This window comes from Neovison vison, chromosome 13 (genome assembly GCF_020171115.1).
Source record: "Neovison vison isolate M4711 chromosome 13, ASM_NN_V1, whole genome shotgun sequence".
In the NCBI taxonomy this organism is placed as follows: Eukaryota; Metazoa; Chordata; class Mammalia; order Carnivora; family Mustelidae; genus Neogale; species Neogale vison.
The window spans coordinates 32371723-32385370 of NC_058103.1; the positions used below are offsets into that span (position 1 = coordinate 32371723).

Sequence of the window (13648 nt, forward strand, 5' to 3'; positions counted from 1 at the left end):
CGGGGAAGTAGAGCTCACTAGGGGAGAGCGCATGGCCCTCCCTCGAGGAGTGAGGTTGGGCAGCCGCCGCCGGGCATGACTATCTCTGCACACCGGGGTAGGGATATATGCAAAAAGATGAAAAAGAGGGCAGCAGGGAGGCCAGATGTTCCATCCCCTGACACCCAAGGCCGGAGAACTGGGAGGAATATGGAAACTAAAAAAACTTGTGCCTGCTCAGGGCCAGTCCTTCACCAGAAGCCCGGCAAGAGGGAAACTGACTGTGTTCTCTCCTCCCCTGAGCAGCCTGTGGTAGGAGGGGCAGGAACTGGCCTATAGGCGACCTTTCAGAGATGGCAAAGGCAGGGGCCTGGTGAGGGCTGAGGCACATGAGCATGATGGCCATGTCAGTGTCTCCAGCACTGGCTTCCCCGGTGGTCAGAAGACCTAGGAAATGTTTACATGGACTATGTCAAAGGACTGGCCTTCCAGGGCCTCTCACAGCTTGATCAGGGAAACTGAGGCACAGCTAGAATGTGCCTAATGCCATTTTTTCATTCAGCAAAAATGGAGCTGGACCACCTATAGTGTTCTAGGCCCTGTGTTAAGCTGTGTGGGAGAAAGAAAAGGGATGAGACCAGACAGGGACAGTAGGAAAGAAAATGTGGACAAAGAACACAAGAAAGCAGAGAAAGTTACCTCAGTCATAAATGGTGTCTAAGGGAGTTCAGGAGAAAATGTTTTCATGAATTAGATCGCTGCTGGGACTGGCAACAAAACTAAGGTCTCTGACCAACTGAGCTAGATCAGTGATCTTCCCTCCCTCCTTTTAGCCTTCTACAGATACCGCTGTGCCCTTAGCTCTCTTAGGAAGAGCCAAGAAGGACCCTATTACCATTAGTGGGGTAGGGATAGAGATTCAGGACACAATGAAGGAAACACCCAGATCTTTGGGCTGGGAGGTCCATGGTACTTTTAATTTCTAGAGTCTTGCAGATCCTACTTTTTCTGTGTTTCCCCATGGGGACTTACATGGCCAGTGACACAGAGTGGGGGAAGAAAAAGGAACTTCTGAGCATCTAAGTGGTCTGCTGACTTCCAGACACAGGGCTGGCCCTCTACATTCTTGATGTCACCTCATGGGGCAGTCCAATTCGTGTTTATTCTCTTGGTCTGTGCCTGTCTGTGAGTATATGTTAGATGATAAATGCTAGGGGAAGAAGCCCATTGTTCGGGCCCAGCTAGACCAGAAGGTTTGGGAGGAATAGGGCTCTTCTGTGTGTCTCCTAGCATGCTGCCTAGCACTGAGTGGGTGCCCAATAAGTACTTCCAGAAATCATAGACAAGAGAATTCCTCCTTCGTTCTAAGGATACTGGGTCATCTACTCCAGAGCAAGGTTCTTTCAATAGCAAAGCACCTATGGCTTTCTGGATGTCTCATTACCCCAGGCTGGGGCAGGGATAGCTGCCTGCAGGGCTGGTGGTGGGTGAGACTAGGAGACCTTCCTTCCTTGAGCAGCCCCGGGGAGAGGCCTGCGGGGGGCCTGAAGGAGCATGTTGTCTTCCCCACCTTGACTTGAGCAAACTTCTTGGGCCTCCGTTTCTGCCTCCTGGCCTGTAGATTGGCAAGAGCTCTGCCCACAGCCTGGTTCCTTTGTGGTGGCCTCCAGAGAAATGCAGAGGATAAATGGAAAAGGGGCAACAGAGGGTGAGCCTCTGGAGAGAAGACGGTCAGGACTGCTTCACAGATGAATCCTTCCATGTTCTTTCATGACCTTACCTCACTCCATTTTGGCTGTGCCCACATGACCCCAAGGATTTTGTTTTGTTTTTAAGGGGCTGTTTTCTTCTCAACTTTTAACTGAAAAGTCATATGAAGTGGACATGCTCGAGCTTCCCACCAAAACAAGCCCAGACTAACCGTTCCAGTGAGGGCTCAAACAGCCTCCAAGACCATCATTCACGCCATACTTATTAAGCACCAACTGCCTGTTCTAAGAGGGACATGACCATCTGGCATCTTTATCTGGCGTGGTGCTGGGCATAGAGCAATCACTTGCTAAATATTGAATGAATTAAACTTGGGGAAACCGATATATGCCTGCCGTTGTCCCTTCTCTCAAGTCCCAACATGGGGCTTGAACTCAACAGCCTGAGATCAAGACCTGAAGTGAGATCAGGAGTTGTGTGCTTAACTGACTGAGCCACCTAGACGCTGCTCAAGCAGCTAACACATTACGAATAAGTTGCTATTGGAGCGCCTGGATGGCTCAGTGGGTTAAGCCTCTGCCTTCGGCTCAGGTCATCATCTCAGGGTCCAGGGATGGAGCCTAGGATAGAGCCTGGGATCAAGCCCCGCATAGGGCTCTGCTCAGCAGGGAGTCTGCTACCCCTCTTCCCCGCACCCACCCCCAACCCTCCACCTCTCTGCCTACTTGTGATCTCTCTCTGTCTGTCAAATAAATGAATAAATACAATCTTTTTAAAAATTGTCAAATATTTAAAAAAAAAAAAAGGAAAAAGAACCAGTTGCCATTAAAATGAATAGCCACAGGAATGGAAGTTAAAAGGTTGACAAGCCTATAGAAGATTAAACCCCTAAAAAAGAGCCCACTCCTCACCCACTGTAATGGCTGAAATTTTTTAAAAAAATTGGTAATACCTGGTAGGAGGATGAGGAGCAAATGGATTTCTCACCCCTGTTGCTGGAGAGCCAATTTTTTTTTTTAAAGATTTTATTTATTCATTTGACAGAGAGAGATCACAAGTAGGCAGAGAGGCAGGCAGAGAGAGAGAGGAGGAAGCAGGCTCCCCCCTGAGCAGAGAGCCCGATGCGGGACTCGATCCCAGGACCCTGAGATCATGACCTGAACCGAAGGCAGCGGCCCAACCCACTGAGCCACCCAGGCGCCCCTGGAGAGCCAATTTTTACCACCCATTTGAAAAAGTGTTTGGCAATATCTACTAAAAGGAGACATAGACCCATCCTATGACCCAAAATTCCATGCCTAGGTATATACCCAAGAGAAACAAATGCATACCTTCACCAAAATGCATGTAAAAATGTTCATGGCAGGGGCACCTGGGTGGCTCAGTCAGTTAAGCATCTGACTCCTGATCTCAACTCAGGTCTTGATCTCAGGGTTGTGAGTTCAAGCCCTGAGTTGGGCTCCATGTTGAGCCTACTTTAAAAAACAAAAAACAGGGAGCCTGGGTGGCTCAGTGGGTTAAGACGCTGCCTTCGGCTCAGGTCATGATCTCAGGGTCCTGGGATCGAGTCCCGCATCGGGCTCTCTGCTCAGCAGGGAGCCTGCTTCCTCCTCTCTCTCTCTCTGCCTGCCTCTCTGCCTACTTGTGATCTCTCTCTGTCTATCAAATAAATAAAATCTTTAAAAAAAAACCAAAAAAACAGTGTTTGTGGCAGCTTTATTCATAGTAGCTCCAAACTGGAAACAAGGCAAAAACCCATCAATAACAGAGTGAATAAATTACTTAGGATATACTTACACAGTGGAATACTACACGGCAAAAGCAGAAAAACAGAAAAAAATTAACTACTAATGCAAGCCCCTGGATAAAGAACTCTCATAGATATGAAATCGAGTGAAAAATCCAGAAACCAAAGTGTACAGATTGTATGACCCCGTTTATATGAAGTTTAGAAACAAGTAAGTACAATTATTGGCAGCAGGAGCTCAGAATAATGGTTTCTTATGTTGATTGCAAGTATAGGTTGGGAGGAGGCACGAGAAACCTGAGGTGCTGAAAATGTTTTATCTTAATGTGGGTGGTAGTTTCATGGGGGTAAACCCAGGAGAAATTTCACTGAGCTGTATGCGGAAGATTAGCACCCTTGGGGAATGTGTTCTACCCCATTTTTAAAAAAGATTTTATTTTTTAAAGGCATCTCTATGCCCAGTGTAGGGCTCGAAATCACAACCCCTAGATCAAGAGTCACATGCTCAACTGACTGAGACAGTTAAGTGCACCTGTATGTTATACTCCAATTGAAAAAAAAAGAATGGGGGGCACCTGGGTGGCTCAGTGGGTTGAGGCCTCTGCCTTCGGCTTGGGTCGTGATCCGGGAATCTTGGGATCGAGCCCCGTGTCAGGCTTTCTGCTTGGCAGGAAGCCTGCTTCCTCCTCTCTCTCTGCCTGCCTCTCTGCCTACTTGTGATCTCTCTCTGTCAAATAAATAAATAAAATCTTAAAAAAAAAAAGAATGGAGGGGCGCCTGGGTGGCTCAGTGGGTTAAGCCGCTGCCTTCGGCTCAGGTCATGATCTCAGGGTCCTGGGATCGAGTTCCTCATCGGGCTCTCTGCTCAGCAGGGAGCCTGCTTCCCTCTCTCTCTCTCTCTGCCTGCCTCTCTGCCTACTTGTGACTTTTCTCTGTCAAATAAATAAATAAAATCTTAAAAAAAAAAAAGAATGGATATTATAAACATGCATATACCTTAAGTATCCCTAAAAAATTAACATTTTAGTAATTCTGTTCTCTCTATAGAACGCGCTATTGTATGGGACTAGTATCACCAGTGTGAAGGCCACTAGTGAGTCCTGGATGGAAAGACTGGTCAATCCATCACCTTCGGTCCATCCCTCGGGGCCTCCTCCCTATTGAGAAGACTAAGATCATCAAGTATTGCTTCAACCCACTCCCTGACCCTTTTCCCATTCACTGATGGACACCCATGCTCATCCTTGGAACCCTTCCCCCCTCTCAGAGCACCAAGGCCTTACCTCTTTTTTTTTTTTTTTTTTTAATTTTGTTTTAAAATAATCTGTCCACCCAACATGGGGCTCGAACTCACAACCCTGAGATCAAGAGTCGCATGCTCTGCTGACTAAGCCATCCCTTTCCTCTTATTGGTCCACCCTTTAGCCTGTGTTCTTGAATCACCATGGTCCTGTCTCCTCAAGAACTATTCTGTCTCTCACTTTTCTCTTGCTTGCATTTTCAATTTTTTCCTCTCAACTGAATCTTTCCTTTCAAACCACAAACAGCTCAAGTTTCTCCTACTAAAAAAAAAAAAAAAAAAAAAAAATTCCTCTTTTGGACCCCACCAGGAATACCCTATATATATATATATTTTCCCTTCTATCCCTTCTATATCCTTTCTTCGCTGCCTACTGTCTCTTAAATTCACAGCTTTGGCCACACTACTAAAATTCCACAGGCAAAGGACACTACTGAATTTTCAATGATCACATGCAAAGAATGCTGTCAGGCCTTATTTTCCTGATACCTCTGATGCTGCTGATTCTCCTCACTTTGAAACTTGATACCTTCGAATTTCATGACACCATGCAGTCCCCTGCTCTCTGTGTTCCTGCTGACCCCCTCCTCTCCCCCACTCCTTTCCGTCTCCTGGGGGATCTTGTTCTTTACACGCCCTTCCAAGTGCTGCTTCTCCCAGCTCCACCCTTGGTCCCCTCCCCAGCCCCACTTAGGTATCCTTCATGGGTGGTCTCATGGTTGTCAATACCGTCTGTAGACCCTTCACTCCCAGATCTGTTTACTCTGAGTTCAGGGCCCTGGACAACCAAGTCTCAAGGTTCTCAGAGCACTTCAAGTTCAATGTGTTTGTTCAAACTCAATCCAGGCTTCTACTCCCCAGTCTGAAATTCTTTATCTCAGTTGGTTGTACTCTGCCACCATTTGCCAGATCATCCCAGCTAAAAACGGGCAGTGAAGGCAGGGGTTCTCGTCTCTAATACTGTTGATACCTTGGGCTGAATCATTCTTTGTTGTGGGGAGACTGTCCTGTCCCACTCGTAGATGTTCAGCGGCATCCCTGGCCTCTATCAGCTGTATGCCAGTAGTGACCCACCAATTGTGACAACTAAGAAATGTCTCCAGACACTGCCAAATATCCCCTGGCGGGGAGGGTATCAAGCTAACCCAGGGTTGAGAAACACTGGGTCCAAAGCATGGGTTAAGGAGTCAGGTATCCGTGTGTAACCTTGCATGAGTTAGCGACCTGCCTGAGCCTTAGCTGTTTTTCTCTGTAAGGTGGAGGTAGTTCTATTCTCATAGGTAGGGCTTACGTAGATCATACAGGAAGTGCATGGTCTGTCCCCAGTGGGGCACTGGGTGAGAAGAGCAAAAACTCCTCTCTGTCCTCACACTGAAACTCTGAGTCCTCTCGGTTTTATATTCGGAGTGTTTCTACCCACTCTTCTCTGTTTGCAATTGACTGAATGTTCCTGTCCTGCCAACATTGCTATGTTGCAAAGCCTAACCCCCAGAGTGATGCTGTTAGGAGGGTGAATAGAGCATGAGGGCAGAGTCCCGCCACACGAGGACACAGAAGATGCCTTCTGGCAACCAGGCCACGGGCCCTCACCAGCACCTAATCTAACCTTGGACCTCCCCGCCTCCGGAACAGTGAGAAGTAAGTGTTCTTGTTGAAGTCACCCGATCTACAGTATTCTGTGACAGTGGCCCAAATGGACCAAGACACCATTCCTACCTGGCTGACTGCAGCTGTTCTGCACCTCGCTCTCAGCTTCTGTCCAGCCTTGTTCCCCTGAGATCCACACTTCCCACCCTGCCCTGGGCCCTATGGGCTGGCAGCTGCCCACCTCCGCGGCCCTACCTCTTGCCCCTCCTGGCCTTGAATTTCTAGTCTAGCCACGCTGAAATGTTAGGCATTCCTTTTATACCCGTTTCCTGCCCCCGTGTACTCAGACTGATCCTTCTGCCTGGAAGAGCCTCCCACACTTGCATCTTGCCGACTACTTGCTTTAAGGCCCACTTGGATTTCACCTGCTCCAAAAAGTTACACCCGGAGCCTTCTTTCCCTGGCTGGGCTCAGTGTCAGAGCTTTCCCCTGTCTGAGCTGCTGTCTCCTTGCGCTGTATTTTTGTTTCTGCGTCTTGTCTCTGCTGGGCTGCGTGGGGAAGGCATTGTGTCTTTTCATTTCCGTATACATAACATCTAGCACATTCCTGGACACGCAGATGGGGCTCAGCAAGTATTTATTGAGTGAGCGAATGGCTACAGCACCATATTACCCTCTATGTTAAGTTTAGAGCCATAGTTTAGAAATGGTTGTAAAATACTCCATGAATCTACTCTCTCTGACTCCAAGGCAGGGCTTCCCCGGCCAGGGGCTGTGGCAGGCAGGGCACTGACCGGTAACACTTGCATAAATGTGAGGTTGACTAATGTCGTGGGGAGCCACACCAGATATCTGCTTACAACAGCATCTGCCAGCGGTTCTGAGAGACAGAGGCACAGTCTTCAGCTTTTTCGTCTGTGGCCTTTCGAAGTGTCCTAATCCATGGTCCTTTCTGGAGATTCAGTCTTCTCTTTAATCCTTCACTGGCCTCTGGATGGAAAAGCTGGAGTATCTCCAGTTGGCTCAGCCAGTCCTCGGGGCAGAAATATAAAAGCACTACTGTGTGCATGATCTATCGGAGAACTGTTCTTCGGTCTGGTATCCCTCCGGTCTGGTATCCCCCAGAGGAGTCCATCAGGAGGTCGCGCCTGCCTCTTCCCAGTATCTGTCACAGCTCTGGTGGTGTGTTAGACTCTCCTGACTAGGCCCAGGGAAGGAAGACCAGGCAGGCACCAAAAAGTTAGAGGTGTTTGGCCAATCTTGCCCTCCTTCTTCCTCCAGTAACAATTAAGGCTTTGTCTGTCAGGCCTGAGGCTACAGGCTTGGCCTTGGAATCCTGAAAACGTGCTAAAATCGCCTGGGTGGCTCAGTGGTTAAGCCACTGCCTTCAGCTCAGGTCATGATCTCAGGGTCCTGGGATCGAGTCCCGCATCGGGCTCTCTGCTCGGCAGGGAGCCTGCTTCCTCCTCTCTCTCTCTCTGCCTGCCTCTCTGCCTACTTGTGATCTCTCTCTGTCAAATAAATAAATAAAATCTTAAAAAAAAAAAAATCCCCTTTCCAACCCAACCCTTTGAGCCTCAGTTTGCCCATCTGTCAGGGTGTGTGTGCTGGGGGCGGGGCGTGGAGTAGGTAGACCACTCAGGGCCCTCCCTTCCAGTTTCCAGGGTGCTGCGGGCCTAAGAGGGTAGATCTTGCTTGCCCGCCACAGGGGACCAGCAGGGGATCCCGGGAAGCAGGGCGACGTAGGCGCCACCGGGAAGCCCTCAGGCAGAGCGGTCCTTAGGGCCGGAGGTCGGGCCAGAAAGGACCCTGTAGCGAGGCGGGAAACTTCTGCGGCCTCAGAACGCCGTTCGCGGGTCAGACCCGGGTCTCTCGGGGCGCAGGGGTCTGCTAGGTCGCGACGGGCGGGGCCGGGCGGGGGCGGGAGGGACGGAGTCAGGAAATTCCCAGGAAATTCCTTTCCATTCAGGCATTCCCTGCCCCCTTTCCTTGGGTGCTGACTTCTCTGGACCCTAGGCAGGACAAATGAAATACTTTCCGGGTTTGCTCGCGTCCCTTCTCCAGCCTCTGGCCGCCTAGGGCTTGGCGCGCGTGGGGGGGGGGCACATTCAGGCCGGCTCGCCCGAGTTCGCCGCCTTCCCGCGGACGCGGAGCGGGTCCAGTCCCCGGCGGCGACTGGAGCTCCGGGACGCGCAGCCGCTCGGTCTCACAGCTCGGGGAAGCGTCCCCCGGCTTCGGTCCCGTTCGGCTTAAGCTGGTGTCACATGAGCCGCGGAGGAGTGGGAACCCAGGGAGTGGGCGGGGGCGTGCGCGCCGGGAGGGGGCCCGCCCAGCCACCTATATGCGCCGCGGCCCGGCTGACGGATGCCAGGAATTCCCAATGAAAGGCGATGGGGGGAAGTTTGGGCAACTCGGCCTGGCCAATGGAGAACCTCGGGAGGGCTCTGCCCCTTTCCCCCGCCCCCGCCCGCCTCGGCTCCCGCAGCGCTAGTGTGTCCGCCTCGCTCACTGTGCGTGGAGATTAGGTCCCAAGGAGGCAGTCCGCGAGCTCCAGCCTCAGCCGCCGCCGCTTCCTCTGGCAGCAGCTATCGCGAGCAGCGCCGCGGCGGAACCGGGCGCAGGGGAGCGAGCCCGGCCCCGCCAGCCCAGCCCAGCCCAGCCCGACTCCCTCCCCACGCCGGGGCAGGAGCAGCAGCAGCCGCCGCCGGGAGAGAAGGTGGAGGAAGAAATCCAGCTCGTAGCACGCGCGCACCATCATGGACCATTATGATTCCCAGCAAACCAACGACTACATGCAGCCCGAAGAGGACTGGGATCGGGACCTGCTCCTGGACCCGGCCTGGGAGAAGCAGCAGAGAAAGGTCAGCAGCCTCCCCAGCCCGCCGCAGCCCCCCGGCTCAACCAGCTCCACCCGCCGCGCTCCCGGCTCCCGGCTCCCGGCTCGGAACGGGCTCCAGGCTCGCACAAGCGGGGGCGGGGGATGCGCGGCCGCTGCGAGGTGGGGTGTTGGGTTACAGGCGCGGGCGGAAGGGGGAGAGCCCCTTTCCCAGAGCCCGCGAACGCAGACCCGAGCGCGGGGAGGTGGGGCCGCCGGCGGGCAGGTCGCCTTGGGGTTCGCGATTCAGGCCACCCGGCTGCAGCTGCACGGTCCCCGCGTGGGCAGGGGGTGGGAGGCGGTGCTTGGGAGTCTGGGGCTGAGCCGCTGGCTGCGTGCTCCGGATCGATTTTCCCCCTTCCCTTCCCCGTCCCCTGGCCGCCTCTCCATATGGCGTGCAGTGGCAGCGCGCTTCCTGGGCCGCCCTGGGCTGGGTACCTGCGGGGGGCGAGGATCGCGGGACTCTGCACCTTTCAAGCCTAGCCCGCAGGCCGGGTGGAAAGCGGGCGCCCTGGGGATTGGCAGCCACCTTTGGGTCTGCCTGGAGGTGTGGACCTGCTGGAATGGGGCCAGAGCCGAGAAAACTAGGGGGCAGAAGCCGGTTCCCCAGGCACCTCTGTGGGGGCGGGGTCAGGACAGCAAACCGTTTTATTGCTTAACTCAGCTGCGGGCGACCACGGGTTTGCGTTTGCGTCCTGCCCCTCCGACACCGCTTATTCCTGGGAGAAGGCGAATTTGGGCAACTTGATCAGAGTTGACGGGCTCCAGGACAAGAGGTTGTTTACTGGGATATTTGGGGTCAGCCATTGGGGAATCCCTGCTTAGCCACCATCTCCAGGCATCCCAGATGAGGTGTGCTGGGTGCGCACGCCGCCACTGGGGCTGGCTCGGAGCTGGCGATGGGACCCGGGCACAGTGGCCGGTGGCAGGAAGAGGTCCGAAACCGCTCTTGTGGGGCGGGAGGGGAGGGCGCCCGAACCCTGCCTCTGCTTCCTGCCTGTGCTGTGAGCTCTTGCCCCAGGCGGCCACGTACCCTGAACACCCTCCTCTCCCTCCCCCCCCACCCCCGTCCGCTCCCATCCGGTCCCTCCTCGTTTCATCTCCCCCCTCCACCCCCCGCTGATCTGGGAATGGGGGGGGACAGGATGGCGCGTCCCTTTGGATAGTGCGGTTAGGGCTGGGCTTGAGGGAGAACGCTCATGTCCAAAAATGGTAACATTCATTCCCTTTTTTAAACTTAAAAGGGGGGGAGTTTAGGGAGCCGACTGAAGTTTTTTTTTTTTTTTCCAGCCAAAGGCATCCTGTATTAGCTCACTCAGGAATCCTAAGCCCTGAATCGGGGCCCTTTTACTCACTTCATCAGACAAGCAGAGGTAATTTAAAACACACGCACAAAGGGCTTCCTCAAAGCCTGCGACCTGAGACCCAGGCATGGGCTTCGGCTGGCCCGGCCCTATCGGGCAACGGCAGAAGGTCTCTGGGTTGGAGCTGACTTACTTGTACTATGACAGTTGCTTAAACATCCTCCCCCTCTTCCTTTTGCCCCCACCCTCTTGGGGTCTGGGGGGGGGTGGATCTGGGGGAGAGGCTGTGACAGCCCCCCACTCACCAGGCTTATTTCCTGGCACAGTTGGGCTGTTGGTGGAGCTGTGAATGGAGTGGGTAATTTGGAGATTCTCATGGGGGCAAGGGTAGGGGCTTTTTAAAATTTCAGGATGAGGCCTTCTTGAGACTAGATTTTAAGTTGGATAGGGGGAGGTGGGATTAGGGTGGTGGATGTCTTGGGATCTTCCATGGGGAGTAGAGGAAACATCCCTGTTTACGGAACACCTACTATGTGCCTTGTTGTGGCACAAGTGACAGGACTGTGGGATGAAGTTCCTGGGAGGGCAGAAACTCTTGTCTCCCCAGTGTTGGTCACTGGACCCGGGTATAGTATTGTGTATTATCAAATGAGTGACTGTATTAAATATAGTTGGGGAGAAAAATTATATTGTCTCTGTCTCTTTCTCTGTATATACATATATAGACTCATGAAACTCTGACGTGGGTGCTGGTGGGTGTGTCTCGGGCCTCTGCATAGCCAGGTGGGAACAGGGTCCTCTGAGAAATCTGGCGATCTAGGGGGTAAACTATGTGGTTGAAGAGCTGACATTGGTAGATGTTAGCCTGACACACCTGAGGCTGAGGAAATGCGCAGAGGGGGAAGTAAGCAGTCCAGAGTCCTAACTGGTGCATGGGGGGAGGGAGCTGGAATGCAGCCATCTTAGGGGCAGGAAGCTTCCCCTCACTTGTCCCTGGGTAGTGAGGAAGGCAAGAAAGTTGAGCTTGGCATCTAGAGCCTGTGAATGAAGATCTCTGGACCAAGGGGAGCTAACATGTGCTTTGGCAGGGTTGATGGAGGGAGTGGGGGTGTGGGATAGGCTCTGGGCCTGACTTTGAAAATCCAAGGTTTTTTTTTTTTTTCCCCTTCCGTAAATTCTGTAATCTTGCGTGGGCCTCATTTTCTTGTATGAAAATTTCATCTAGTTCTCGGAGGGGTGGTGGGGATATAAGGAAGTGGTATTACATGGGCGATCAGACCTAAAGTAACTTGTTGCTTTTTTTTTTTTTTTTTTTTTTTAAGATGTGTTTATTTATTTGAGGGAGAGAATGCCCAAGTGAGAGGGGCAGAGGGCTAGGGTGAGAGCATGCTCTCAAGCAGACTGAGCTGAGCACTGCGCCTGGGCTCGATCTCATGACCCTGAGATCACGACCTGAGCCAGAACCAAGAGTTGGATGCTTCACCAACTGTGCCACCCCAGGCGCCGCAACCTGGGTGTTTCGACAGCCTCCCTGCTGAGCGTGGGAGGTGAGGGATGAGGGGGATCAGAGCAGACTAGTGGACAGAGGAGGCCGGCTATTCTGGATGGAGGCAGGAGGATGAGTGAGCGGGTGGGTGGGAGGACACAGCGCGGTGGGATACGAAGGCTTCTGGGTGGGAGGCAGAAGGCTCTGCTTTTGGCTGTGGTGCAGTTACAACAGTTGGAGAGACTTCGGGCATAGTTTCTCTGAGCTACTATTCAGCAAATATTTTGGGAGCATCTACCCTGGCAGGCAGGCCCCATTCCAAGTGCTGGGGCTTCAGCCGCGAAAGCTCCCGACAGGTGCTTCCGATCTGTTTCCTCCTCTGTAAATGGGCCGCATTCCTGTCCTGCCCTGCCCCGCCAAGCCCTCGGGGGCTCTGACAGGTCTCTGATGGAATGATGTGGCAGGAAGTACTTCCCTGGTGACTGGGGAGGGCTAGGCAGAGGCAGGTAGAAGTCTGTGCATCGGTGGGTTGTGGCTTGGCCCGGCTTCAAAGAATGCTTCTGTGCAGAGTTCACGAAGCTGGCCTCCCTGCCTCTAGACACAAAATGCAGTGGTTTAGGGAGTAGGCTGGCCTTCCTCATCTTCCTGACCTTCAAGGCTGAGCTCTGAAGCTGCCTTTTTGAAGGGAGCAGGTCTGAACGCCCCATCTTTGCCAGGTGACGATAGCCCTGGTTTCTTGGCTCACGTGTGTCTCGCGCACACCCTCCTATGTGTGCCTGCCAGATACCAGGCCAGCTGGGGAGAGCATGGACTCTGAGTAGCACCCTGGTTCTCCACTTGACAGACTTGTGACCTTGGGCGAGTTACTTTAACTGCTCAGCCTCCAGTTCCTTAATGTATAAAAAGGAGCTAATATCCCCATCTGCTGGGTTGACGAAGATTTGTAAAATGGCAGTTTCCAGCTGTTAAGTTTTATTCTCTCTGCTCTATTGTCTTTTGAATCCTGGAGGCTCAGGTTTAATGGGTATTCCCACAGGTGCCAGTCCTGGGGTTTTTAAAAATTTATTTATTTATTTTATTTTTACATATAGGAGCTTAGTCAATGTTTGTTGAACTAACGGTGTTGAAATAGGCATTCACTTGGCAGGTGAATGAAGGCCCAGGTCCCGAGTCTGCACCCACATCGTGCCTGGTCTCAGGAAGATGGGCCCCTTGTTTACACTCCCTGCTGGCCTGCAGGACCATTGTAGGAGCTGGCCAAGGCCACTGGTCCAGGGGGAGACCTGCTATGGAAGGGTTTACCTGGAGGGGTTTACAGGACATCTGTTTGCCTTGAAGGTTAGGGCTGCAAAACCCAGAGTGATGCCCAGTAGAAGTAAAATGTGCAGGAGGAGGGGCACCTGGGTGGCTCAGTGGGTTAAAGCCTCTGCCTTCGGCTTTGGTCATGATCCCAGGGTCCTGGGATCAAGCCCCACATCGGGCTCTCTGCTCGGCAGGGAGCCTGCTTCCTCCTCTCGCTCGCTCTCTCTTCCTGCCTCTCTGCCTACTTGCGATCTCTGTCTGTCAAATAAATAAATAAAATCTTTAAAAAAAAAATGTGCAGGAGGAGAGAACTGACTCAGTTCAGTCCTCCTGCCCCTCACTGTTCTGCATTCCTGCC

The 13648-nt window shown here is 52.7% G+C and overlaps 1 protein-coding gene across 3 annotated transcripts in view; it reads left to right on the top strand.

Annotated features, from left to right (window-relative positions):
* Positions 1 to 8810: 8810 nt before the first annotated feature.
* Positions 8811 to 13648, top strand: part of ACTN1 (actinin alpha 1) — a 96967-nt gene continuing 92129 nt past the window's right edge. For 2 of the 3 annotated variants that reach the window (XM_044230802.1, XM_044230800.1), the window contains exon 1: positions 8811 to 9184. In XM_044230802.1, the coding sequence (XP_044086737.1) occupies positions 9080 to 9184 (105 nt within the window). In that variant the 5' untranslated portion in view covers positions 8811 to 9079. The remainder of the gene's footprint in view (positions 9185 to 13648) is intronic. The other variant, XM_044230799.1, reaches the window with a different exon arrangement.